The 25398-nt window shown below is 44.0% G+C and overlaps 1 protein-coding gene across 12 annotated transcripts in view; it reads right to left on the bottom strand.

The window, feature by feature from the left end:
• Window positions 1–380: 380 nt before the first annotated feature.
• HNRNPM (heterogeneous nuclear ribonucleoprotein M) overlaps window positions 381–25398 on the bottom strand; it is a 39919-nt gene continuing 14901 nt past the window's right edge. Inside the window, exons 3-17 of one of the 12 annotated variants that reach the window (XM_036066075.2) lie at window positions 24039–24091; window positions 23119–23126; window positions 22940–23033; window positions 21803–21841; window positions 21650–21685; window positions 20209–20362; window positions 19342–19391; window positions 18395–18455; window positions 15085–15186; window positions 13758–13802; window positions 13215–13292; window positions 5952–6005; window positions 3129–3931; window positions 2442–2493; window positions 381–804 (exon numbers count right to left, since the gene is read on the bottom strand). In XM_036066075.2, coding sequence (XP_035921968.1) covers window positions 641–804; window positions 2442–2493; window positions 3129–3931; window positions 5952–6005; window positions 13215–13292; window positions 13758–13802; window positions 15085–15186; window positions 18395–18455; window positions 19342–19391; window positions 20209–20362; window positions 21650–21685; window positions 21803–21841; window positions 22940–23033; window positions 23119–23126; window positions 24039–24091 — 1793 coding nt within the window. In that variant the 3' untranslated portion in view covers window positions 381–640. Of the gene's footprint in view, window positions 805–2441; window positions 2494–3128; window positions 3932–5951; window positions 6006–9677; window positions 9777–13214; window positions 13293–13757; window positions 13803–15084; window positions 15187–18394; window positions 18456–19341; window positions 19392–20208; window positions 20363–21649; window positions 21842–22939; window positions 23095–23118; window positions 23127–24038; window positions 24092–25398 lie in introns of those variants that run through there. The other 11 variants (XM_036066067.2, XM_036066079.2, XM_036066077.2 and 8 more) reach the window with 11 other exon arrangements.

The following is a 25398-nucleotide window of genomic DNA, read 5'->3' as shown; positions in this document are numbered from 1 at the left end:
GCTGCCCAGCTTATGGTACTTTTGTTATAGCAGCCAAAGTGGACTATGACAAAAGCCAAACTGGAAATGAGCCTGACACAATGTCTGTGCCCCGAAGAGCAACGGCACAGGAGGAAGAGAGAACGGCTCTCAGGACCGCTAATATCCAAGTGCTTTGTCACCAGCACTGGAAAATTCAAGTCCACTCAGGACTCAGTTTCCATAAAGAGTTCTCCTGAAGTGGCCAGGGTCCATGCCCTCCACCCTCGGGGTCCACAGACAAAGCAAGAATAGGGATGAGACCTCCAGTGGTCACAGCTCCAAGGGCAGAAAGAAGACTGGCTCTAGCTCCCCAAACCAGAGGTGGGTGCCCCACAACACACAGGCAAAAAGCAAGCATCTTTTCAGGAACTGGTATTTATTATCAAAGTCATATTCGATGTCAACAAGATGCCACAACTACAAAAAAAATTGCGCACATTGCAATCTCAATGCAAACAGTCAAATGGAACCCCAGTCATTAAAAAAGTAATTCAAATTACCCCAAAAAGCAACTGAATTTTTTAAACATCTTTATACATCCAGCCAACAAATTAAAATGGTTAACAAGAAAAAATACAAATTCAGAGGTCTGGTATCGATGTTTAAAAAAGGCAACTGCTTAAGCATTTCTATCGATTCGAACATCAATCTCTCGGCCACTCAGCTTCATCCCATTCATCATCCGGCAGGCTCTCTCAGCCACCTCTGGCGACTCAAACTTAACCACACCGCACCCCTTGGACTTCCCGTTCTCCATCTTGATGTCGGCATACAGCACGTGGCCTGGGCACAGGGAGGGAAGAAGAGACCACAACTCATCAGGCAAACCCAGAGCTCAGCCTCAGTCTGGGCTCCACTCAGTCCAGATCACCTGTTGGATTTCGGTGGACAGAGTCAAAAGGGAGAGCGGCCCTGGCACACGAATGCTCAGAACACAATAGCCGGGATCCAGCGACTATGGCCCTCAGCCATGTTGCCATTCTTCTGCCAAGAGGACAACAATCGACCCATGATAAGCCTTCCTGGCAGCTTCAAATGCATACTCATACACTCAAGGAAGTTATAAAGGGGGCTGTGTGAAGCCAACCTTATAGGTGAGTTTTACAGAGGCTTCATCTTCCAGACCCCACACCACAGCATTTACGAGGCCATCGTGATATAATGGACACTTCTGTACTGTCCACACACAGGCTGCGTCCTATCTCACAAGTGGGTTTCACATATTCATTCAAATACTGGTTAAGCATCCAGGTATGTGTCAAGCACCACCATGAAACAAGTCTATAGGGGAAGAGCTAAGGACATGACCGTGTAGCCTATGCTAGGGGGCCCTCGTTTCTAAAGCCATTAACTCAGCCCAAGGGAAGGGCAACATCTAGAGGGCTTCTCATGGGACAGATCTGAAATACTAAAGTCCACCAGAAGGTAAACTCTTACTATAATAGCATGAAATAAAGCACTTCTGGAGAATGACACTTGCAACTCAGGGTTCAGGGACAGGAAGGAGATGAAAGAGGAGGGACTAAGTTACAAAGGGGCTAGTGAGTTTCCCTCGTTGGCAGATGGGCACCTCCAGGCACCTGAGGCAGGGGAGCAGCCTGATCCAACCTGACTTTTCAGAATACCTACTACAATGTGGAAAAAAGGAGTGGGGTGAGGGCAAAAAGGCACACTATGGCTCAACAGCTGCCCCAAGAGAAGAACCAGGAGAAGCAGCAAAGTGGCGCAATCTGAACTACCAGTGAAACAGGAAATGAGAAACAGTGAGGAGGCCTTGACCCAGCAAGCCACCCAGACTTCTGGCTTAGGTCCCGGGCTCCCACTTGACGTGGTTAAAAGAACAGAGGTGGTGGGAGTGAGGGGCAGGGATTCACCCGGGGACAACTTCACTTCCTTTCAGCCACACAATGAGCCTTTCAGAATGGTGGCCTGGTGTGCCAGGAAACCACAACCAGAGCCGCTCAGCCTCATTCACACAGAAGCTCACCCCTGGGAACTTCCGAGGAAGTGCTCTCTGAGGCATGAACCAACAGTGCGGTGGTAGAAAGCAACCTCATCGTACATGTTTTTATTCAGCTTTGTCACGTAGAAGCCATGTGACCTTGGCAACGTGACTTTGCCTGACTCATCTGCAAAATGGGGACATCACCTCCTTTCAAAAACCGTAAAAGGAGAAGGATGGGGTTGAAATGAGAACACAGGTGAGAAGTGTCTGACACATAAGAGGAAACTCAACAACTGGCTTGAATACTTGCACAGGCAGAAAAATGGCAAGTCCCATTGGTCCTCGAGTCATGGCAAGTGGCTGTGAAGACCAGGATGGGAGCTTCATTGCACCCCTCAAATGCATCACTAACAAGCTAAGACTTCTGAAGCCACAACACATGGAAGCACCTAGAAAGCCTTTCCCAAACACTTACCACATTCGTTGAATTTGTCTTTTAGCATCTTCCATGTAAAATCAAATGGGAGCTAAATGGAAAAGGAGAAACTGATGAGTGATACAACCAAATCCTAATGTCCTAATGCATAAACACCAGGGTCTCTCTGAGAGGAACTTTCAGAACTTCTTGTAACACCAAGAAATAGGGTACCCTTCAAACTGAGATACCAGCAGAGAACAAAACACACCGGTCTGGGATGAGGTTCGCAAACGGCACACCAAGCGCACTCCCTTTGTGGCACTAACTGTCTAAGGGAGAATCATGCAGACGACAGGAGCCTACGGTAAGCAGCCCACAGACCATTCAACAGTAACTGAAGGTGGTCAACTTGGTATAAAGATAAGGCAGATATAGCCCTTTGTCTCTGTCATGCCCAGGTGTAGTGGTTCTTCAAGCCAAGGGAATCAAGAAGCTGGGTTCCTGAGCTCACTGTTGGTTTCCGCCTAGCAGTACAAAAACCTGGGGCTCCTGCTGCACAGAGTTCGTTATGCTCTCCCATCCCCTCCTTATCCTACCAGCACCAGACTTTGGGGACAGTAGCAAGGTGGCCTTAAGTGCTGCTACTCTGCCTCCCTACTGAGGGCACCAACTCTGACGCCAACCTGCCCCCTCCTCCCTTTGTGCCTACCACCACCACCACCAAGTTGCTGAAGAACCACTTACATTTCTCACAAATATCTGGCAGGCCTTCCTGGCCACCCCAGGAGCATGGCCTCCAGCTCCGCCAAAGGAACCTGCGAAGCTTCCTCCAAAGTTGCCACGCTCCATCTCGATGGCGCGGTCAAAGCTGGCACCGCCACCGCCACCCATGGCCAGGCCCATGCGCTCAATGCCGGCGCCTAGGGCTGGACCCATGGCAGGACCCATGCGCTCCAGGCTGTTGGCGCCCATGCGCTCCAGGCCCATGCGCTCGAGACTGTTGGCGCCCATTCGCTCCAGGCCCATGCGCTCCAGGTTGTTGGCGCCCATGCGCTCCAGGCCGGTGGCCATGCGATCCATCACGGGGCCCATGCGCTCCAGGCCAGCCCCCATGCCTGCGGGCACCATGCGCTCCATGCTCAGGCCCATGCGCTCGATGGCAGGGCCCATTCGCTCCACACCAGAGCCCATACGCTCAATGGTCTGGCCTACGCGGTCGATGGGCGCGGCCATGCGCTCAAGGCCAAAGCCCATGCCGGCACCCATGCGCTCCACGCCAGAGCCGATGCGCTCCATGGTCTGGCCCATGCGCTCGATGCTGGAGGCCATGTGGTCGAGGCCCAGTGGGCCCATGCGCTCGATGCCGGAGCCCATGCGCTCAACTGAGCCCATGCGGTCCATGACCAGGCCCATGCGCTCAATCTCGGAGCCCACACGATCCATGCCATGGCCCAGGCCTGCGCCCATGCGCTCCATGCCGGCACCCCCAATGCGGTCAATGCCAGGGCCCATCCTCTCGATCCCAGGGACACTGCCTCCACCTCCACCTGGAACAGGGACACAAAACACAGGCAGATATCAGGGACTTGCACACCTGTGTGCACACCATGCCAGGAGGGTGACCTGGGTGCAGAGGCTTGGGCACTTCACAAGCTCAACCCCAGTTCAGGAATTAAATCCCACAACAATTTATCATTAGACATCCCTCAAATGTCGAGAGACAATTGTTAAGGCGGGGTAGTGAGGACATCATTCTTCCTATATCTGTGCAACAGCTAAAATTTCCATAGTAAAATTTTAAAAGGGAGAAAATCCACCCTGGAGGACTTGTGTTAACAATGTTCTCCATGTTATTTCAGAAGCGCTAGTACTTGTAACTAGCTTTGTGAGCCATGGTTGTCAGTTCCTGAGAACTCTGAGGTCTCCCCACCAAATTTAACTGAGAAATGCTCTCAATGAAGGAAGCTCGGAAACCCCACCCTCAGTTGGTCAGTCTGTGTGATGGATTACATGGATTATATGTGACAATTCCAATCACTCACAACCTTTACCCTTCTCTCAGCTTGTCCCTCTCAGATGCCCTGCTGACAGCCAGTATGGCTGCATTTCCTTAGCACCCCAGGCAAAAAGCAGCTAGTATACAGCCACGCAATTAAGAGGAGATAAAGGAAACAAACACCAATATAGATCCTCTATATCTAGATGGACAGACAGCTACTTCCAGGGAGCCTTACTCTGTGAGGAAAACCCCCAAATGAGCTGTGCATAACTCTGCTGGCTTTGGAGGAAAAGAAGTCGATGGCACTGCAGAGTAGATCCCAGAAGAGGCCTAAGATCAGTTCTCAACACATGCTGGCATGTCAGCAATGCAGTGACCCTGTGAACCTGGTAACTCTGGACAAGGAGGGTCTGGCTCCACCTGCAAGGCCACCACCCACCACTCTTCCACCATGCAGAGCATCAAGGTCCCGCTCACTCAAGCTTCACCACCACCACCACCACCACCTGCCTCTGAAAAAGGTCAGCTGAGCCCACAGCCAGCCCATTCCTGACCCAAGCGGCCCAGTCCAAGATGTAAATTCAAGAAAAGGAGACTCAGAAGTTTCTGTGAGTCTCTGACCTCACATATCACTCCACTTCTCCAGGACTATTTCCTTAGTCATGCTGAATAATAGCACACCAAGTGGCAAAATATAAACACAATTTAAGAAACACAAGTTCTGCTCTGAGAGCAGAAATTTCTCAGAAACTACTAAAAAAAAAAAAAAAAAAAAGAGCAAGATAACTAGAAAAGGGCAGGTAGCAAGCTCAAGAACATCAGAAATCAGGCTGGCCCCCCGGATGCCAAAAGCAGCAGAGAACAAGGGAAAAACGGTGCCCATGTGGAGTTTTAGAATCAGCGCACCACAGAAATAACCAGCAAGTGGAGTTACCAAGGAAATGCCAAGGCACTCAGAGCCATTGGGCGGGGAGGGGAGATCAAGCTGACAAAAGAAGTTCATTTAGTTTTAAGTACCCATTAAAAAAAAGTGTGTATTAATAGAAGGATATAGTCCAAAATGTTTACAGCACTCATCACTGGGCAGTGAGATTGCAGATATTTAATTTTTTAAAAAATAATTTTCTGAATATTTATCAGTACAAATGTACAGTTTAGTAAGCATTTGTTAGGAATGGAGCTAGTATACTTTTATAATCAGGTTATTTACTTTCAGAAATTCACAATTTTATGGTATTTAAAACAAAGTCCCCCAATTACATGGATATTATAATAATGACAATGGCTAACGCTTACATAGCACTTATGTATGTATTCTCTTCTATGCGTTAACTCATGTATTCTGCACAACAACCCTATGAGGTAGATACCATTATATCCCCATTTATAGTATGGAAAACAGAGAGGTTCAGTAACTTGCCAAATGTCACACAGCTAGGAAGAGACAGAGCTGGTTCCCACCCAGGCAGTCTATTTTAGAGCCCATACTTTCCACCACTATACTCTACTATCCCCAGTAATAACAGCCTATTCTAAAAATCAAAACATCAAAACTAAGCGTTTCCTACCTCCTCCCTGCTTTGCAATGATCTCTCCTCTCTTCAGTGCATTACTTAGGATTTCTAAGGAAATCAGGAAGAAAAAAAAATTAGCCAAATTTCTCTATGATAACAGAAATTTGTTTATTACAGATTCTAGAATAAGAATATTACTAATTTAAAAATAAAACAAGGAAAGGGGGGGAGGGGTTAAGAAATACACACACAGACAGGATCATTTTACTAGAAAACTGTAAGAGTCCTTGATGATGGGTCATGATACTAGGATCCCATGTAGCTCCAGAGTCTGAGCCCAGTTGGCAAGACCATCTGGGAATGCGCCCAGCAGAGCTAAGTAAGAGCCAGTGTGCACCAATGAAGTGAACTTAGAAAATCAGAGCAAGAACGGGGCCAGTGGCACAGTTTCCTAAAGCTGGTCCAGAGCCTCAGCACTCCGGCTGAAGCCTGCACTCACCCACCAGATCCAATCAACACCTCACAGTTATCCTTTAGCAAACTAAAGCTGTGGCTATACTTACTGCCAAAACCCTGAAAACCAGCAGCAACTGCATGCCGTGCTGAAGTATGACCTCATTAACAAGTCGTGCATGGAAAGACTCCAGCAAGCTAAGCCCACCAGCCCCACCTGGAAGGAGCTGGGTGTGGTGATGATTAAGCGACAGACAAAGCTTCAGGAAAATAAAAACCCCAACACATCCAAACCACATCCAACACCCCGTCGAAAACAGAAAACACTGTTGCTTGTTTGCCAACGATTCATCCAAACCTCTTTAAAGTTTGTCTAATGCTATAGGGTTAGTACTAGCTTTTAAAAGTTTCTTCTCAGCTCTTCACCCTGTAAAGAGATTTGTACCCACCCCCCTTCTCTGGTCACAAAGTGTGCTCAGCAACGTGGACCAATAGCCACAGAGCATATCTCATTTCATGACTGAGACCACAGAGATGATCCCTAACCACACAGCTGTTTCTGGTACTATAACTACCTGCTACAGGAAGGACGTGGGAAAGCATACCAAGAAACAACAGACCTCCGGCCTGCAAACAAGTAGGGCTTACTTATTCCGTGACACCTGCGATCCTGCTCAGCATACACAGGCCTAGCTTCACGTTCCTAAATCGGCACTTAGATCAAAATATTCCTTGCAAAAGCTTCACAATCGGCACACCACTGATTTGAAGAAAAAGGAAAAATTCTTTTCATGGGCATTCACAGACCTCCCTGCTCTGACTCTGAACTTGAATCTGTTCTTCCGACCCCAGGTAGACCCTCACCTCCAAGCCTCTGCACCTGATGCTGTCAGCCCTCTCTATCCTGCCAGTACGCCCTCTAGTTACACTGGACTCTCTCAGACACCCAGCCCCTCCAGCTTAAACTACATCTCCTGCACGGTCTTGCACTTCTGCTCAGATCCAGTGCTCTCAGCAGGAAACTTCTATCAGCCACGTAGGAAATGATCACCTTTGTGTGTTGCTCACCCGTCTGCCAAGGGCCTAGGAACCAAGATCTTCACTGGCACCCTCACGAGGCCACTTCTATGTACGGACCTCTGGTGCTGCCCTGAGTCACTGCGCATCGTCTCCTCAGCTGCACCACCTCCTTCAAGATCAAGGACCACATGTCTACATCCCTGCACCACCAAGTACAGTGGTTTGCAGAAACAAGGGCAAAGATCTACTGCCTTGATAGTAGAGAAGGGACACTGAATGAATGGGGAGACACAACAGAAAGTAGCACCGAAACGATTCAACTTTCAAGTGAAAACCAGAAAGGAGAGAGAAATCAAGAACTGAATAAACAAAACAAAACAAAACAAAAAACCCACCCAGGCCAACTAGTCTGAAATCCCAACTTAAACTTAGACACCTTTTTACTAAATTGGGTCTGATCACAAGTAGCAGCAGGGAATTCCAGAACAAAGCCCTTTAAAGCTCTTGCTCATGTCACTTTGGGAGGTCTCAGGACAAAGAGACAAGAGAGTCTCAATCAGAGAGAAGGTGGCAAAGCAGCAGGAGATAGACGACATTTCTATTCAGGTCGGGACTGGAGGAGTTCCCTGTTGCCATGAAAAATAATGACCTCACTAGCTCTACCCCTTCTCCACGAACCAGGACAAGGCCACCAGCCTCATCACAGAGGTTGAGAGGCACCACAGTGTGGCAAAGAATTAAAGGCCTAAGGCAGGAAGAAGAGCCTATGGAAGCGAAGTCATGTGCCATCTTGTTCTTCTCACCCTCAAACTGCTGTTTGCAGCCAAATGAAAAGTTTTTAAATATTTTAAAAAATATCCTGCTGCTGGGGCGCCTGGGTGGCTCAGTCGGTTAAGTGGCTGCCTTCGGCCCAGGTCATGATTCCAGGGTCCTGGGATCCAGCCCCACGTAGGGCTCCCTGCTGAGCGGGGAGCCTGCTTCTCCCTCTCCCTCTGCCTGACGCTTCCCCTGCTTGTACTCTCTCCCTGTCTAATAAAAAAATAAAAAATCTTAAAAAAAAAAAAAAAAATCCTGCTGTTCCAGGACACAAAAACACAGTCAGTCATAGATAATGAGAAACTTTTAGCTAACCTAGTCACATAAAGATTATGAACTCATCCCCAAAATCCTAAAGCTTTGGAATTAACTACAATAAAACTACAATCAGTCATATCAGACAAGTACAAGGAAAAAAAAAAAGAAATCTTCACTACCAGCCTAGTAAGACACAAGAAAGTCCTTCCAGCTACTTAACTGCCAGTAGGGAAAAAGAGAAACAAGTCTCCACCAAACAACTGTTTCCCTCCACTCTGAGGGAAAGTTTCTAATAGTTCCTGGTTTTCATGGAGGACACAACACGAAGAGGATGGGAGTCCTAGAAATAATCTGCAGAAGAATCTGGTCTCACTGATGAGCTGGATGATGAATCTTTCTAGGACCTTCATAAATTCTAAGAATGTATCTAATACAAACTTACACAAAAGGGCTTAAAATCCTCCCACCTAACTCAATGGGTCCCCCAAAGACAGATGCTGAGCACTCTGAGGCGGTCACCTAGAAGCCTCACATCTGCACAGAATGAGAAGCAGGTGAAGATGGGGGGAGAGTACAGATCCACGCTCCAAATCGCCTCTGACAGACACAAACTTAAGAGCCCCAAACTGGACAATCTCTTTTGCACCATACTAATTAAGAATTAAGCTGGCGGATTCTCAGAAACAGCTAAACTGAAAACGGGAGAGGGGAGAAACACTCACCGAGAAGTAAAGAAACTTTTTTTGCAATCTAACCAAAACTGAAACAAGAGTTTCTCTGCACTTCGGCCCAATACGCCAGGCCTTCCAGCATCAGAAAACTCCAGTTCCCTGAGGCCTCTTTTAAAGGTACCAGCAAGCACACCCTGCCATCCGTTAACTAGACCACCACAGCGCCCTGGACAAGGGAACTCACACCTCTCTCAGCAGGGTCTCTGAAACCTCTACCACTCCAGAGAGCCGGTGCTGGGGAACGCAGCGGTTCTAACTCCCACAGCAAGCCAACATCTTATACCAATGCAACCAAAGAAGCCACCTGAAAAGACTGAAGAAAAATGGTTCTATTGATACCACTAAAAAATTCAAGGACCAAAAGTTTTTACCTAGGTCTAGAAAATGTTCAGTTTTTTAAGACTATGGGAAAAGAGCTGACTTTGCCTAAGAAAGAACCTCGGACCTGAGGATGAGCCTGCACCCCAGGGGGTGAGCCCCCGCCCACGTGGGGCCTTCTTACCCATTCCTCTGCCAAGGGGCTCGCCAAAGCTTCGAGACATTCCCATCTTGTTTCTGGCAAAGTCTCTCTCAAATCCTCCACCCATGCCACGCTCCATCTCTGTGGAGAAAAATATTACCCTAGGCCTTTCCAGGAACACCACTGTGTTTAGACATGACAGATTCACTACAGGCACACAACAGCCGCCACCAAGTCAGCATGTCCACTCTTTCTACAGAGAAACCATCATTCGTCCTTTTTTCCTTAAAAGTCACCTCAAGTGAATCCGTGAAAACTACCTACCTTTAATCCATTAAGGACTAATTGACAACTTTCAGTAAAGCCCGCCGTAAGGTACACCAAGCACCTGCTCCTACAGCAACCGGCGTGGGCACACGCTGAGCCAAAGGCAGGCTGCGGCAGCAGCTACCACCTGCCGGGTCCTTCCCACGTGCCCCGCCCCACCCAGGGCTCTACGTGTGCTAGCAGCTCATGGACTCCTCACAACAGCCTGCAACATCACTGCCCCTTTACCAAGAAAGAGGCTCCAATGCCTTAGTAACTTGACCAAGGTCACATGCCCGGTTAAGGGGTGAGGCAAAGGCTGGAACCTAAACCCAATGCAAAAATCCATGCTCTACTAACAAAAGCACATCCACACACAATATAGAAACATGCCTGTATGTAACGGGACGTCTCCACTAACACAGGTAGTTTCATCTACACAAGGATGTTGGTAACTTCATTATTTTTTTCTATGCTGACAGCCAAGACTTATGTTTTGCAACAATCTTTTAAAGACAAAGGTCTTAGCTTCTATGGGGAAAGCCTTCCCACAGCTGTCAACTGCTAGAGAAAGCCTTTGATGATCCCCATCATTGGCTACTTCTTTCCTCTAAAGCAAGACGTAAGATGTGTATCACACTGTGTCTCCCTCCCATACTGAGAGGTCCTTGAAAAATCTAGTTAATGTTGCTCCTTAAAAATCAGGTGCTATATAATGATCACCTTTTATCGCCTAACTACCAAAAATAGTTATATGCAGCTCAAGTCCCTATACTTTCAATGAAGTGAACAAGCTTACCAAAGGGGTGGAAGCAGGCTAGCCATTATGAATTAATTAGAAAATGCAGCAGAGGGGCGCCCTGGTGGTTCAGTTTCTTAACTGTCTGCCTTTGGCTCAGGTCATGATCTCGGGGTCCTGGGATCAAGCCCTACATCAGATCAGGCTCCCTGCTCAGCGGGTATTCTGTTTCTCCCTGTCTGCCTCTCCACCAACCCCCTTCACGCTCACTCTCTCTAATTAAAAAAAAAAAAAAAGAAGAAGAAAAAAAAAAAAGAAAACAGATTTTAGCAATGGTGAACTTGCTATTCATAGTTTGAATCGACCCAACTGAATCTCATAGGTTGGTGGCATGCCATCTGCTGAAAATATAACTAACTTGCGCAAGCTTGCATGTGGTAGGCAGAAGGGAAATCCCAGAGCGGCACTGTAATGGACAATGCTCTGCTGTACTCCTTTAATCCCTATCATAAAGGCATAAAAAAAGCAGCACTGTGCCCCCTTGAGATAAGGAAGTCATATGTAGGTATTAATTTGTCAGCAAAGGCCTCAGAACTCATCTTCCCAAACAAAAACAAAAAGAAAACCAAACAGAACTCATCTTCCCAACTGTCAACAGGCTCTACAGTTCAGGACGCCCTCTGTGAATTCCAATGAACTACCCAAAAAGAGTTTTCCTTGCCAAATATTGTATCATATCATTGTTTGGCATTTGATGATTTTTTAATTTGTAATTTTTAATACCCACTCTATCAGGACTTGACCTGTACTGCTGACTGACTGGCCGGGACTGACTTCTCATCAGTCTGATGTCAGCACCCACGACCTTGGTGGATGAATTACGGTCACCAACTAAACATTAAATTAAATCCAAAACATCTTTATCAACTTTTCCCCTGATAAAGTTGACTGCACTCAAAGCTCAGAACACAGCTCAAGTGGAAGTAAAGCATTCTCTGTTGTCTACTGCAGAGGATGATGAGGGAGGACTTGAAGTACCTTTATCTCAGAACATCTAAGAACACTCCATCAGAACACATCCTCCCACTGTTGCTCTCCAGGAGAATCAGCACTGCGAACCTTTGATCACCAGGCCCAGAACTGTGACTGCGGCATTCCACCTGCCAGATTACCAAGGACTTTGCTCACACTCCTCAGCACAGCCCCACCCCTCTCCATCCACTTCTAAATGACATCACTCCACTCCTCAGAGCAAAAACCCCATTTCCTAATGACTCATCTGCTTTGAGCAAACACTTTACCAAGCCAGAGTCCTCACCTTTTATTAGAATTCCTATACACACTATGAGCTATGGGCTAGCCTGAAAGTACACTGGAAATGCAGACCTTTGTCCCTTCATTCCTAACGGTGAGGACTTCCTTCTGTCTTTTTATCATCATCTAGAACAAGGCAAACCCATGAAGAAGGGCAGTTTATTCATGAGAATTTTCTTTCTTTCCAGTTTGACAGTTATCCTAGGAAGATACTCGCTTGCTCTAGTCTATCTTCACATTAAAGGATACTGCAGGTCAGCAAAGAAACATTTAAATGCAAATCTTTAATGACTTTCCATCCCAGGGAAGTTTATGTGTTTAAGGGAAGCAACATCCCCACAGGTGGGGTTCAAAGAGTCAACCAACCCCCAAAGGATTTCAGAAATACAGTCTGCAGGGTTTCTCAAAGCACACTCTACAGGCCCACTGAGAAGGGGATGATGCCCATGCTGGAGTCCGTTCTGAAAAGTAGGATCACAGTGTGACTAAGAGCCAGGCTCTGGAGCCAGATAGCCGGGATCCATATATATCCCATTATTACTAGCCATGTGACCTTAGGCAAGTCACTCTCTGGGCCTCAGTTTCTGACGAAATGGTGATAAAAGTACCTACAAATCATGTGGTTCTTGCAAGGACTAAATGAAAAAACACACTGTTACTATGATAGTATATTTCTATTAAGGGGATGAAAGCTTCAAGTGATAGTACACCAAAATTTGCACTATGTAAATGCTAAATTAAATCAATGTCTCTGTTCACAACTCAGAGTTTTATCAGAGCAGATGATCAAGAACTGATGCACTCCAGCACTCCAGGGAAGATATAAATTTGATCAAAAACTCCAAAGAAACTAAAACTAATCCCTTACACTTGAAGACAATTTTAAAATGAGCAAAGCATAACCACAGGTATCTACAGGATGCTTGCTAGTGCTGGAGACAATAAAAAGCTTTACTATTTTTATTGGGTAATTATCAGGGAGATTCAGAACACAACACACAGTTTAGTGACTAACGGGATTAACACCTACTAGGAAGTCTAGCTTCTGGAATACAAACTTGTGATTTTAATAACATTTAAGGCAATTCAAAAACATCGAATTCAATAGAAAAGTGGAAGGGGCAATTATTCATTAAAAATGGGTGTGCTGCCTCAAGGTCACCCAAGAGCCAACAGCTAGCAGGGGGCAGGTGGAAGCAGGAAGGAAGCATGAGTCTTACCGTTTATTCTGCCCATGTTCATCCCAGATCCAAATCGACCCATGTTTTCCATACCACCACCAAAAGGTCCCTCCATGCCTGCAAGAGACATTCGACATTCCCATTTGAGCTTCATTCCAACGAGACTGCTTATACTCATCAGGAAAAGAAAGATTTTTTCACAAGTTTCACCCTGGGCATTTTCTGCCAAGAACTTCCTTACCAAGTGTAAGGGCTTTTGGGGAAAAAGTGCTAGTGCCCTTGCCTAAAAATCACCATCTTCAAAAAGCTAATCTGATCCAACCCCCTTAACAGACAAGCAAAGAGAGGCCCAGAGAGATGGAGTGATTTGCCCAAGGTCACAGAGCTAGTTAGTGAGAAAGCCAGAACCAAAAGCCAAGATACCCACTGGAAAGACTGATGGGAAAAATTAATTTCTAGATTCAGAGTTTTTGGAAACCAAAGTGAGAATTCATGCAAGGCTTAAGGGAAAAGAAAGAGGAAAGGTGAGAGAAAACCATACCTAAAAGTGATTACATTTGTACTTCATTTTAAATCTCTTACCTCCCATTTTATTTATTCCAAATCCTATGCCTTCCATTCCCATTCCTTAAAAAGAAAAAGTCAATGCAAACTAAAATTATGTCAAAGCAGTAATGTTTGAACTTAAAAAGCACAAGTAATTCCAAACCAGCAAATGAACAAAAAATATCCCTGGTTATGAATATATTTTAATTGTCAAGGAAAAGGAGGACAGAGGGGGCTCTACCATCTCACCTGTCAAACTATCACATTCCAGGAAACTATGTCTTTAACAAGTCTTTAACAAAATAATCACCACATGACTCAAAATTCTTTACACATACAGTTTTAATAAATAACTAAGTCACACCATTTTAAACATGATACATAATCAGCCAGTACAAACTGGAGCTCACTTTTTTAGAAGCTTATTTCAGGGAACACAGGTTTAAAAAGATAAAATTCTCTAAATAGCAGTTCCTAAAAACACTGAGGCTTCCCTCCCCGCCACCCCTTTCTTCTTAGGCATTAGTCGGGGGGTGGGGGGGGGTGGCAGTCAAACTGATAGGGCCATGTGAGGTGATGGTCCAGGGCATTGAGATGAAGCCCAGAGTTTAATCTGGGAGGGAGACAAGGGATATGCAGAACTAACAGTAGCAGGGTGAAGGGACATCCATCCTGCAATTCAAAGGATTTCAAGAGAGACCTAAGACTGTGGTCATAAAAATGAAATAGTTCTTAATAGTATATAAATGCCTCATCGCACAGAATGAAAATGCTAAACAGAGTTTAAAACATATTCTTCACAAAGCTTTCATTCAGCAGCTATTTCTTATCTTCTTGAACAAAGACAACACTGAACACCATGTCTCTGAGGCCCGTGATGGCGATATTGTCATGTAATGAGGCCCTCCATGCCTTTCTGTATCCATCAATGCCCCTACCGTAGTCTAGATGCCATATCAACACCAGGCGAGAGCCCAACGGGTGTCTGGGTAATAAGACTGTGGCAGTGCTGTGGTCCCATGGTCAGGAGACCTATAGTCTCTGTCACTAACTGATAGTGTGACCTTGAGCAAGACCAACTCTCCGGCTTGCCTCCTTTTATCAAATAGCTTAACTACCTCAGCTTGGAAGGTCATGAAAGGATAAAATGCAAAGTATAACAATTTTCGAAAAAAGGATTCAATTCAGTAAAAACACAAAATATTATTTTTATCAAAATGAATCAGAGATGAGTAAGGAGGGAATTTTGCCCCCGTTAAATCTTTATTCCATTTGAAGTACTCAATGTCCAATTATCCCAATAGTTCACTTGAGTAACTAACTTCCCCAGACATCTCCAGTCAAAGTACACTATAGTTCTCACCTGCGGGTCCTATGTTTCCCATGCCAATGCCTTTATTCAGGTGATTGGCATCAATAGGCTGTCCTCCTGGGCCTAACCCCATGCCAATACCACCAAGTCCATCTGAAAAGAAAAGAGAAAGTTGTAAGTGTAGAGTCCACTTAGAAAACCATAACCTTCCAAGGGAAAAAGAGTCTTTGTTTACTGTGCTGTAAGTCACACTCCATGCCCATCCACCCACCTCCACGGGCAAACCCAGGGCCTAATTCATAATTCGACACTGGTACACCTGGGAGCTATCCCTTTCAAGGCATAACTTTTCATATGCAATTACAGATTGGAGTTTGTGGTATATACAAAACAAGCACAAGTGAAAATCAGTTACTTGAAAATTACAGAGAAGAATTATGAACCCACATGTAAGAATCACAGATATGTTTCCCTAAATCTCGAATTGAGAAACGCTTGATTAAAAAAGGCAATTAAGGGGAGCCTGGATGGCTCAGTCAGTTAAGCGTCTGCCTTCGGCTCAGGTCATGATCGCAGAGTCCTGGGATTGAGTCCCGTTTCGGGCTCCTTGCTTGGCAAGGAGCCTGCTCCCCCTGCTTGTGCTCACGGCTCTCTCACTCTGACAAATAAATAAAATCTTTAAAAAATAAAATAAAATAGGGGGGGCGCCTGGGTGGCTCAGTTCGTTAAGCGACTGCCTTCGGCTCAGGTCATGATCCTGGAGTCCTGGGATCGAGTCCCGCATCGGGCTCCCTGCTCGGCGGGGAGTCTGCTTCTCCCTCTGACCCTCCCCCCTCTCCTGTGCTCTCTCTCTCATTCTCTCTCTCAAATAAATAAAATCTTTAAAAAAAATAAAATAAAATAAAATAAAATAGGGGCGCCTGGGTGGCTCAGTCATTAAGCGTCTGCCTTCAGCTCAGGTCATGATCCCAGGATTCTGGGATCGAGCCCCGCATCGGGCTCCCTGCTCAGCGGGAAGCCTGCTTCTCCCTCTCCCACTCCCCCTGCTTGTGTTCCCTCTCTCGCTGTGTCTCTGTCAAATAAATAAATAAAATCTTTAAAAAAAAAAATTTTTTTTTTTAATATTTTAAAAATAAATAAATAAATAAAATAAAATAAAATAATATAGAACAGGCAATGAAGGACATTGGGTGGCCAGCAGCGCAAATATGCCCAACCTCCACCTCCCAACCTGGTAGCCCAAAGGACTTTCCCCAAGAAAAAACAATGCCATAAAACAGCCAATTAACACACTGGCATACACTATTCTCTGAGTCCACTGTGGGCCATTTTCCTAACAGTGAACCTAGTGTATCTTCTGCCCAGAAATCTTCCTACCTGTGGATCAATACCCAGTCCACTCTCAACTCCATGCTCCACAAACAAGCAGGGATGTAAGAATACAGACTAGTCTCAAAACAGCCAACAAAACCTGATAGTGTAAGACACCTGTGATGCTCTGAGTGACCCTGGTCTGAGGTTTAAACCACGACCAGGTGAGACATTTTTAAATGGAAACGAAGCTCATTAAAAACAACAACAACAACAAACCCCGATACCAGTTCCCAAATATTTTATCTATTTAACAGCCCTGTGTTTTAAATTGACAGAAACAGCAGCAAGACATCACCAAGGTTACTTACTCCCCAAAGCAGTCTCTGAAATGTGCTAGGAGACCAAAAGTCATGGATAATGGGATCCCTAGGGCCTAGTGTGTGCCAGCCAAGGCTCCCAAATAGCCCTCGTCCCACCTCCTCTAGGCACAAAAGTCAACAAGAGCCATCGCCCTGATCCTGAGTGATCACTGCCAAGTGGCCACACTGACTAGGACAAAGAAATGTGGTCCTTCTCTAAAAAATGTTTATTTTCAACAGATAAGCCATCTTCTACTCTTGAAGCCACTGACCTCCCCTCAAAACCTGCCTCCATTATGCTTTCGTAATATTAAACCACAACGGCATTTGTGTTTCTGTTCTAGTCTAGGCTCCCATTCAATTCAATCTAATGGGCCTCAGGCCTGAGTCCCTCTCCAGAGCAGAGACAGTCCCCGGTCCTCCGAACAGATCCTCCCCAACTGCCCCACCTGGTAGGCAGTTCTCCCAACATAGCACAAGCAAGCCCTCCTCTCCTGCCACTCAACCCCCAGTCTTCCTTCTGACTCCCCGCCCTCCCGCTGCTAGAAGCCCTCACTCTCACCGCTGCCTATGCTCAGGCTTCACTCAGCCCTGTGTGCTTGCCAGAAAATGTGCCTAGGGCTTCGCTGATATGCACCATTTCCATCTGTGAGGTGACCAGTCACTTAGCCTTCCCTGTCGGACAGACTTTCACCTGGATGTTTCAAGAGACCCTATATAAAAATTTGGATTGTTGTACTTCACATACCATAAGATGCATCCAAAGTGTATAGTTCACTGAGTTTTAGCTTAGCTGGAGTTGCATTACAACTATCTCCACCATCTAATTCCGAAACACTGTCATCACCTCAAGAACAATTCTCCACTTACCCCTCTCTCCAGGCAACCACTAATCTACTTTCTGTCTATGGGATTCACCTACTCTGGACATTACCTACAGATGGAATCAAGGTTCATCCATGCTGTGGCAGTTATCAGTACTTCGTTCCTTTATATGAGTTAATACCCCATTCTATAAATTTACCACATTTATTCATTTATCAACTGAAATCATGCTACTAGGAACATCCGTATGTAAGTTTCTCTGTGGACATTGTTTTCGGGTCTTTGGGGTATACCTAAGAGTGGCACTGTTGGGCCATACAGTACTAACCAATCTCTTCTGAACCCAAGTGCAACCTGGTTTTAATTCCCTTTGCAGTTTCTGGTTCTTCCTTCCACAGGATACTTTCAAAACGCCCAACTACATCCTCTAAGATGTAGTCTGCCTCACCACAAAGTAATCCTAACAACCTCTCCTAAGTTGTGAATCTGTTCATTTTTCACCCTGAAAAATCTATAGAAAAACAAACAAAAAACAAACCCTTTCTGAAGCTTTCCCTTAAGAACGATCAAGGGAACTGCAGAATAACATGGCACAAGCTCAAGGGTAAGTGTAGTTTTCTGTTTAGATTTTTTTTTTTTTAAGATTTTATTTATTTGAGAGAGAGCGAAAGAGAGCACAAGCAGGGAGGAGAGGGAGAAGCAGGCTCCCCAATGAGCAGAGAGCCCGATGCAGGGCTTGATCCCAGGACCCTGGGACCATGACCTGAGCCGAAAGCAAAGCTTAAGCGAATGAGCCACCCAGGTGTCCTTTTCTGGTTAGTACTGATCAAATTCAAAACCTAAGCCAAATTGAGAATACTTACGGGGAAGTTGCTGTGGACGCTCAGGAGGAAAAAAATCTCCCTTTGGTAAGGCCCTTTCATCCTGAAAAAGAAAGTGACTAAATCTCAGTATTCCTTCCTTGAAGCACAGCTTTGCAACAGCAGAAGACGGAAAAAACTCCCAACAATAGAGGACTGGCTAGAAAATTACAACCCACCTATGCCATGGAGTAACACACAAGTGTAAAAAAAAAAATTACGGAGAAATACCTTTTGTGTAAAGGACAGAAGAATAAAAATATACATCCATGTTGCTATGGGGAATGAATGGGACCTGGATATGAAGTAAGGGCAAGACTCTCACACTGCATCTTTTTCATGCTTTTTGACTTTTAAGTCACTTAAGCAATTATCTACTCAAAAACACAAACTGAATGTTTAAGGTAACTATGATACCCCCTTTTACAGTTCCTTTTATTTTCTTGTTAATTTGAGCCCTACCTAGATTGTCCTCAGCATGTTACAGTCATGCTTGTATTAATTCATTATTACCCATGGCAGAGCCACAGCAGGGCTAAAGTTCATCACTGAAGTGCTTCAGAAGAAGTTTAAAGGCTGTCTGAATCAGACTTCGTATGTTCACAACAGATATGACACTGGCTAAACGTTCTAATGCAATACTATGAAAAGTGGAAACCCACGTACATAACCATCTTTGAAACTGATCATTTGCTTAAAGCAGGATACTCAACTGACCACCAGACCATGCCAAAAAGAGGCAACTGCGTAAAGGATAAATATCTGAAGAGCTGCACATGTGAGCAAAAAGTTTTTTCTGTCATAAATTTGCTCAACATACTGCACCCCATTTAATGTAGACTGATCCATAAATACAATAGAGTGCCTATTAAAAGTATACTTTTAATAATCCCATGTTTTTGCTAGACTTATTTGAATATATTATGCAGAAAGAGATCCTATTAACTTACCATTTTCACGTGCATTGGTCTATCAAATAGCAGTTGACCATTAAACATAGCTGATATTACAATTAAGGTTATTTCTTGCAATTCTAAAAACACGCACAGCAGGAGAGAAATACAGAAGAAAAATACTCCAACTACTACCAGGGCCCCTAGTGAACTTATGAACCATTTTGATTTTTCATTATACTTTTAAAATATTTGTTTCTACAATAAGCATAAAAGCAACAATAAATAGAACTCAGGGGTAGGCAGGGGAGTAAATGCCAGCTTATTCCTCAGGTGTAGAGCTTCATTCGTATAACCCTAACTTCTCACCAGACCATCCTCCTAAGTACTGGCATGAGTTTTCTGTAGGAGTCCATTGGACCAGGTATCCCACCATTTTTTGAAGTACTATGTTTTCTGCGTAACAGACACAGTAACAGCCTTATCTGAGTTTAGTCACCGTGTTCATGTGTGGCATTCTCCACTGTGACTACAAAGATATTACTCTAGGATCAGAGAGAAGTGCTTCTTCTAAAATGAGGTCAACCCATTGGAGAAATAGGGCCAAAGATTATATATGAAATAACAATGGATTTTCTCTCCAGAGGCACATTCTTTATAGACTTCTCCCTTCAGACCAAACTTCTCTGAGAGAGAAGGCTGGAAAAGACCACGCATGGGCGTGTGCCTCTTCTCTCTCTATGCAGTACTGAATCAATTCCATCACAGAGAACTAACTTTTAAACTCCACAATAATGCATTCCCTCCAGTCACTTAGGAAAATATTAACACACAAAGTTACCACTTCCCCCAAAAAACCTGTATTATTAATACAACCTTTAGGCCAAATTGTTCACCAAGAGTTGAATTCTGATAAAAGGATACATATAGCTTGCACAGCTTCAATGGACTGTTCAAAAGTAACAGTGCCTATTCCACGACTTTTTCCATCTTTATCCTCAAGAATGTCTGCTCGGACCACCACACCAGCCATACTAAAAACTTCCTTCAGTTTCTTCCAGCCAACTTTATAATCCAGCTAATCAAGAGAAAGTAGAGAAAAATCTCAATGCAGACATCTTTAGAAAAAACATTTTCACTATATTAGTACAATATGCTTTGGCTGGAAACAAACATTTAAAAATAACGTCAGGTTATTTTTATTGTACTAGGCACCCAGCAGGCTCAGTCAACAGAGCATGCAGCTTTTAATCTTGGGGTCGTGAGTTCAAGCCCCATGCTGGGTGTAGAGTGTAGTTAATAAAAATAAAAATCTAAAAAAATAATAATATATAATAAATAAATATAAATAAATAGGGGTGCCTCAGTGGCTCAGTCAGTTAAGCATCTGCGCCTTCCGCTCAGGTCATGGTCTCAGAATCCTGGGATCTGAGGCCCTTGTAAGGCTCTCTGCTCAGCGGGGAGTCTGCTTCTTTCTGTCCCTCCCCTCCCCCAATCACGCTCTTGCAAATAAATAAAATATAAATAAATAAATATGTCACAAAAATTTATCACCTGCAGTAGAATTTTTCAGATAGGATTACGAAGCCTGGCCTTAACTGCTATTCACTCTTTTCTCTGAAAGAACAGGTTAAGTCACCTCATACATTTCAAATTTATGCTTACTTTGTGAACATTAAAAAAAAAAAAAAAAACTTTTTGTTCCTTGGTTTACCATCATCCTCCCCAACTCACTTTCCTTTAAAAATATTTCCCCTTGCAAATGGCAAGGGTATTATCTTTCATCCCAGACACAACAAGATGGAGGGCAATGTCAGCCCTGTTCACAGACTTTTTTGACCTGCACCTAAATAAACCCACAGGGAATGCAGACTCAGCTGCCACTTCTGTAACCAGCAAAGTCAGTAAATGTGGCCCCAATAAGACTATGGTCAGGCCTATGATTTATCACTGCAGTGGTCACCATGGAACAAAGTCCAACTTCAAAGTTATTTTTTCAAACAGATCAAGAAGAGAACATTACTTACTTACTTTACTTACTTACTTACTTACTTATTTATTTATTTATTTAGAGAGTGGGGGGGGAGGGAGAGCACAAAGGGGGAGAGAGAGAGGGAGAGGGAGAAGCAGACTCCCCACTAAGCAGGGAGCCCGACACGGGGCTTGATCCCAGGACCCTGAGATCATGACCTGAGCCAAAATCGAAAGTCAGATGCTTAACCAACTGAGCCACCCAGGAGCCCCAAGCATAACCCTCTTTTTAAAATTTTTTCTTCTCAAACATCAGAATTACTTTTATGACATTAACAAGACTATTTCATAAAGTTCTGACTTTCTACTTTAGACAATGTTTCCGTTTACTTACATTTGCTACAAATACTGTGCTTCCAAGTCTTCCAGCCTGTAATGCATGGATAATCTCATTTGGGATGTTAGGATTATTTAGGATACTGGGTGGGATATTAATCATTCCTGGGCCACCTGGTCCCATACCCATCCCACCGGTCGTAGCCATCACCTTTTGCATTGCTCTCCTGGCATGTTCACCATCAGGATCCTAAAACAAGCACAGAAGTGTTACATTTAACTGACCCAGTGACAACTAAAACCATGATCTCACAAAAAGTGATATTCCCAAAACTCCAGAAATTGAGAGGTTGTTTGGAAAGCATGTCTCGAAATCTATAACAAGAAATTCAAATGAACTCAACCATCAGGCTAGGAAGAATTCCAGCCAAAGGAATGAGGAAGAAAGAAACAGCGTAAAATTTAGCTCTCAACTAAAAAAAAGGGGGGGGGGGGGTTTGATGACAGAATTAGTTGATATAACATAGAACACTTCCAGACGGAAATAAGATCTTCACAGGCTTGGTATAGTTGAATCTCACTAATTTTCAATGGGGTTTTGTAATTTCTGATAACCCCATCAGTGATTTTTTCCAAAAGTTTGAAAACGCAGTTCTAGATCACCGAGGTACTCCGGTCCTTCACGTTATTCAGGCGTTTGACTCGTGTTAAGGTCTGGAGAGGTTTGTGAAACTCTGGCATTGACACTAGTCTTGAACTCTTTGCCCTTTCATGTGTCTCTTCAACACACAGAAACCTTAAACCCTACCATGCTCTCCTCTCTGAGTTCTGAATATATTGATCTTCCTCTAAGAAGTCAAAATAAGTCAGGGAGAAGTCTAATCAACAAAAACCTCCCTCTTCCTCAAGGGAGAAAAGATATCTGGTTTGGATTAGATTTGAAAGTAGATTAATGATAAATTCACTTTATAAAAGAAAAAGGGTGGGCTGAGTAAGAATAGGATTCAGGATGGGTAAGACTGTATGCGTAGATTCCCTTAACACACATGCGCACACGCACACCCCATGGGCTCGGTCTGAGTACCCCTGAAAAAAACAAGGCAGGCTGCTCTAAGACAAATCACAGATGTTAGGAAGGCAGTCAGCAGTTGCTCAGGATGTGCTCAGCCACTATTCCAAAGTTCTTACAGGAGTGACTACTGAAGCCTGTGACCGACCCTCTTCATTAAAAACAACAGGTTGGTCTGCTCCGTAAAATGTAGCCAAGGACTATTTCTGTCTTTTCCTAATTCCAAACAGGGACAACTCGACAATTATAAATGGTATCCACATTGTTTCAAGAGCTTACTTCTTTGACTTTCAGTGGTCTTCCACTCAGACTATGCTTGTTTAGAACTTCGGCAGCTTTTTTCATGCTTTCTTCCATCTTGAATTCAACAACGCTATGAAGAGTCAAAAGGAGATGAGTGAAACCAGTCCTACAATTTAGAAGGCTCAATTGCCAATAAGTAACTAGACAATACTTACGCACATCCCTTTGAAGGAAGCCACAGACCAGTCAGAAGAGCAAGGAAAGGGGGAAAAAAGAAAAGAAAAACATAGTAAATATCAATGACAGTTATATAAATTACAAATATGATTTATGTAACAAAGTTAGTTTTTAAATTAACCCTTCTAAGGGGAAGCTCACAGGAATGTCTTGCCTAGCCTTCCTTATTAAAAGCTGGGCTCCTTATTATCTCCTCTGCCTGCGCATTACCAGCATTGCACTATAGTTACTGAAGTTATAATAAGCAGACCTAAATTCAGGTTCTCCAAGAAATCACACAAACTTTAGATCTGCTTCTCTCTGTACTCAAGTCAATTCCTTATCATACTCCTCCTAAATCCATCCCTTCCATAAATTAAAGCTCATCCTTTGATTATTCTAAGCCATTCTATTGCACAACAAAATAATTTATTTTCTCTTTAAACTAGGCCAATTTTAAACGTTCAGGTTTTAATATTTGTTTTACAATTTACTGGCACAAAGGCAACTTTGCGGAATCTTTGGTTCACACAACTTTCAAATTCAGCAAACGACCAAGAGTAACATTTTCTAGACAAGAACACACGTTTTACATTAATATACCACCGCTAAAATTCCATGCATAATTCACACACAGCCAATTCCTCTGTTAACAAAGAGACAATGCTGCTATTGGTCCCCAGTTATCCAAATTGGGCATCCAAACAGAATACCAAAAAGCTCTTTGGCCAGCCATTTGGAAAAGCGGGACTCCCGTTTGCAAATCCCCTCCCACCCCACTCAAATGTTTGGCAAAATCAAACATAGCTACTATAACATGAGCACTCACTGCCTTCCTGATTTCATTCGATTCCACGCCACCATACAGTTACATTTTTCAAGTAGTAAATCCACAGAAGAAATTCTCTCAGACACTTACCCTTGACTTTCCTTCAGCGTCCATTAAGAGCTCCACGTATGTTACCTCACCAACTACAAATCAGTTTCCAGACGACACATAAACCAAGGGAGAAAAGCCAAGAAAACAATGGGAATTTAGAACAATCATCAGCAACCTTGTATGGAGCCTCTGCCTTATAAGAAAGCCCAGAAACACTCCATATTCTCTAAACCACCAAACTAGGCATTACAGGTGTGCAGTAAAAGTAGGTGAGACTCGTTAACAATTATGTCCTTGATTTTCCTCCCACCACAAACAAACTATTTCCACAGATTTCCGTATCAATTTCCCTGTCTGGAATACTCACTCATGACTAGAGGCAATCCAAATCTATAGGAAAGAAGTCTGCGTGCTTCACTTTTTTGGGGAAGGGAGGCAAACAGTTTTACACAATACACTCTCACAGGTGAAAGCAGGTAAACAGCGCACAAGCTGCAATGCCACTGAACTGAGCTCAAATGCTAACTACAAGGACGTGCAAGTGTGTATATGCTCAAAGGCACACACACGGTGTGGCCGGCCACATAGGTGCAACCTGTGCAATCGCACAAGGCCCTGCACTCAGGAGGGCCGCGCGCTTAGTTTAATGCTCTGATGTTAATCTTGAAATTCTTAATATTTTAACAAGAGGCCTCCTGTTTTCATTTTGCACGGGGCCCCACAAAATCTGTAGCTGGTCCTGCACATGGCACTAGGCTCCAGAATTGTCAGAAGTAGGATGTTCGAGTATCCGATCATAAACCAGAGCATCTGGATTCTCTTCAGTGAATTAAGCCAAGCTTTATTCTTCCTGCTTTCTCAACCTTCCCATTGAAAGACACAGATAAATGAAAAATTGAGAGCTCAGTTTGCAACTAAACAAGCTCAGAAGACTCACGTGATTCTGAACTACACAAAGGGGGACAGAAAACAAAGCATTTCAAAAGATTCCGCAGATTTTCCTCAAGGTTTGGATTGCCAATTCATGACCACCATGACCAGATGTTAGAACCCATCAGGAAGACAACCACCAAAATGGCTGCTGAACTTGAAGATGGCACAAGGAGAACAGAAATTTAAAATTGGAGAAAACAATCTCTTAAGCAGGCTCTCCAAAGTCAAGGAAGTGCTTTTGTCCTCAGGAATATCTTTTTTTTTTTTTTTTAAAGGATTATTTTTATGATAGTAAAGCCTTCTCCAATTCTGTGATCAAGTTTGGTTTAACAGTACAAGGGTAAAAGTAAACCTCTTACTGGCCTCAACAAGTCCTGCCTATGCTAATTCCTTTGCTCAAAGGATATTCAAATTATAAGGATTTTAAAATAATAGCAAAGAAAGATTTAAATAGAAGATAAAATAA

The sequence above is a fragment of the Halichoerus grypus genome, chromosome 1 (assembly GCF_964656455.1).
Source record: "Halichoerus grypus chromosome 1, mHalGry1.hap1.1, whole genome shotgun sequence".
Classification (NCBI taxonomy): Eukaryota; Metazoa; Chordata; class Mammalia; order Carnivora; family Phocidae; genus Halichoerus; species Halichoerus grypus.
The sequence above is the reverse complement of the archived record's forward strand: the minus strand, read 5'-3'. Positions and strand labels throughout refer to the sequence as shown.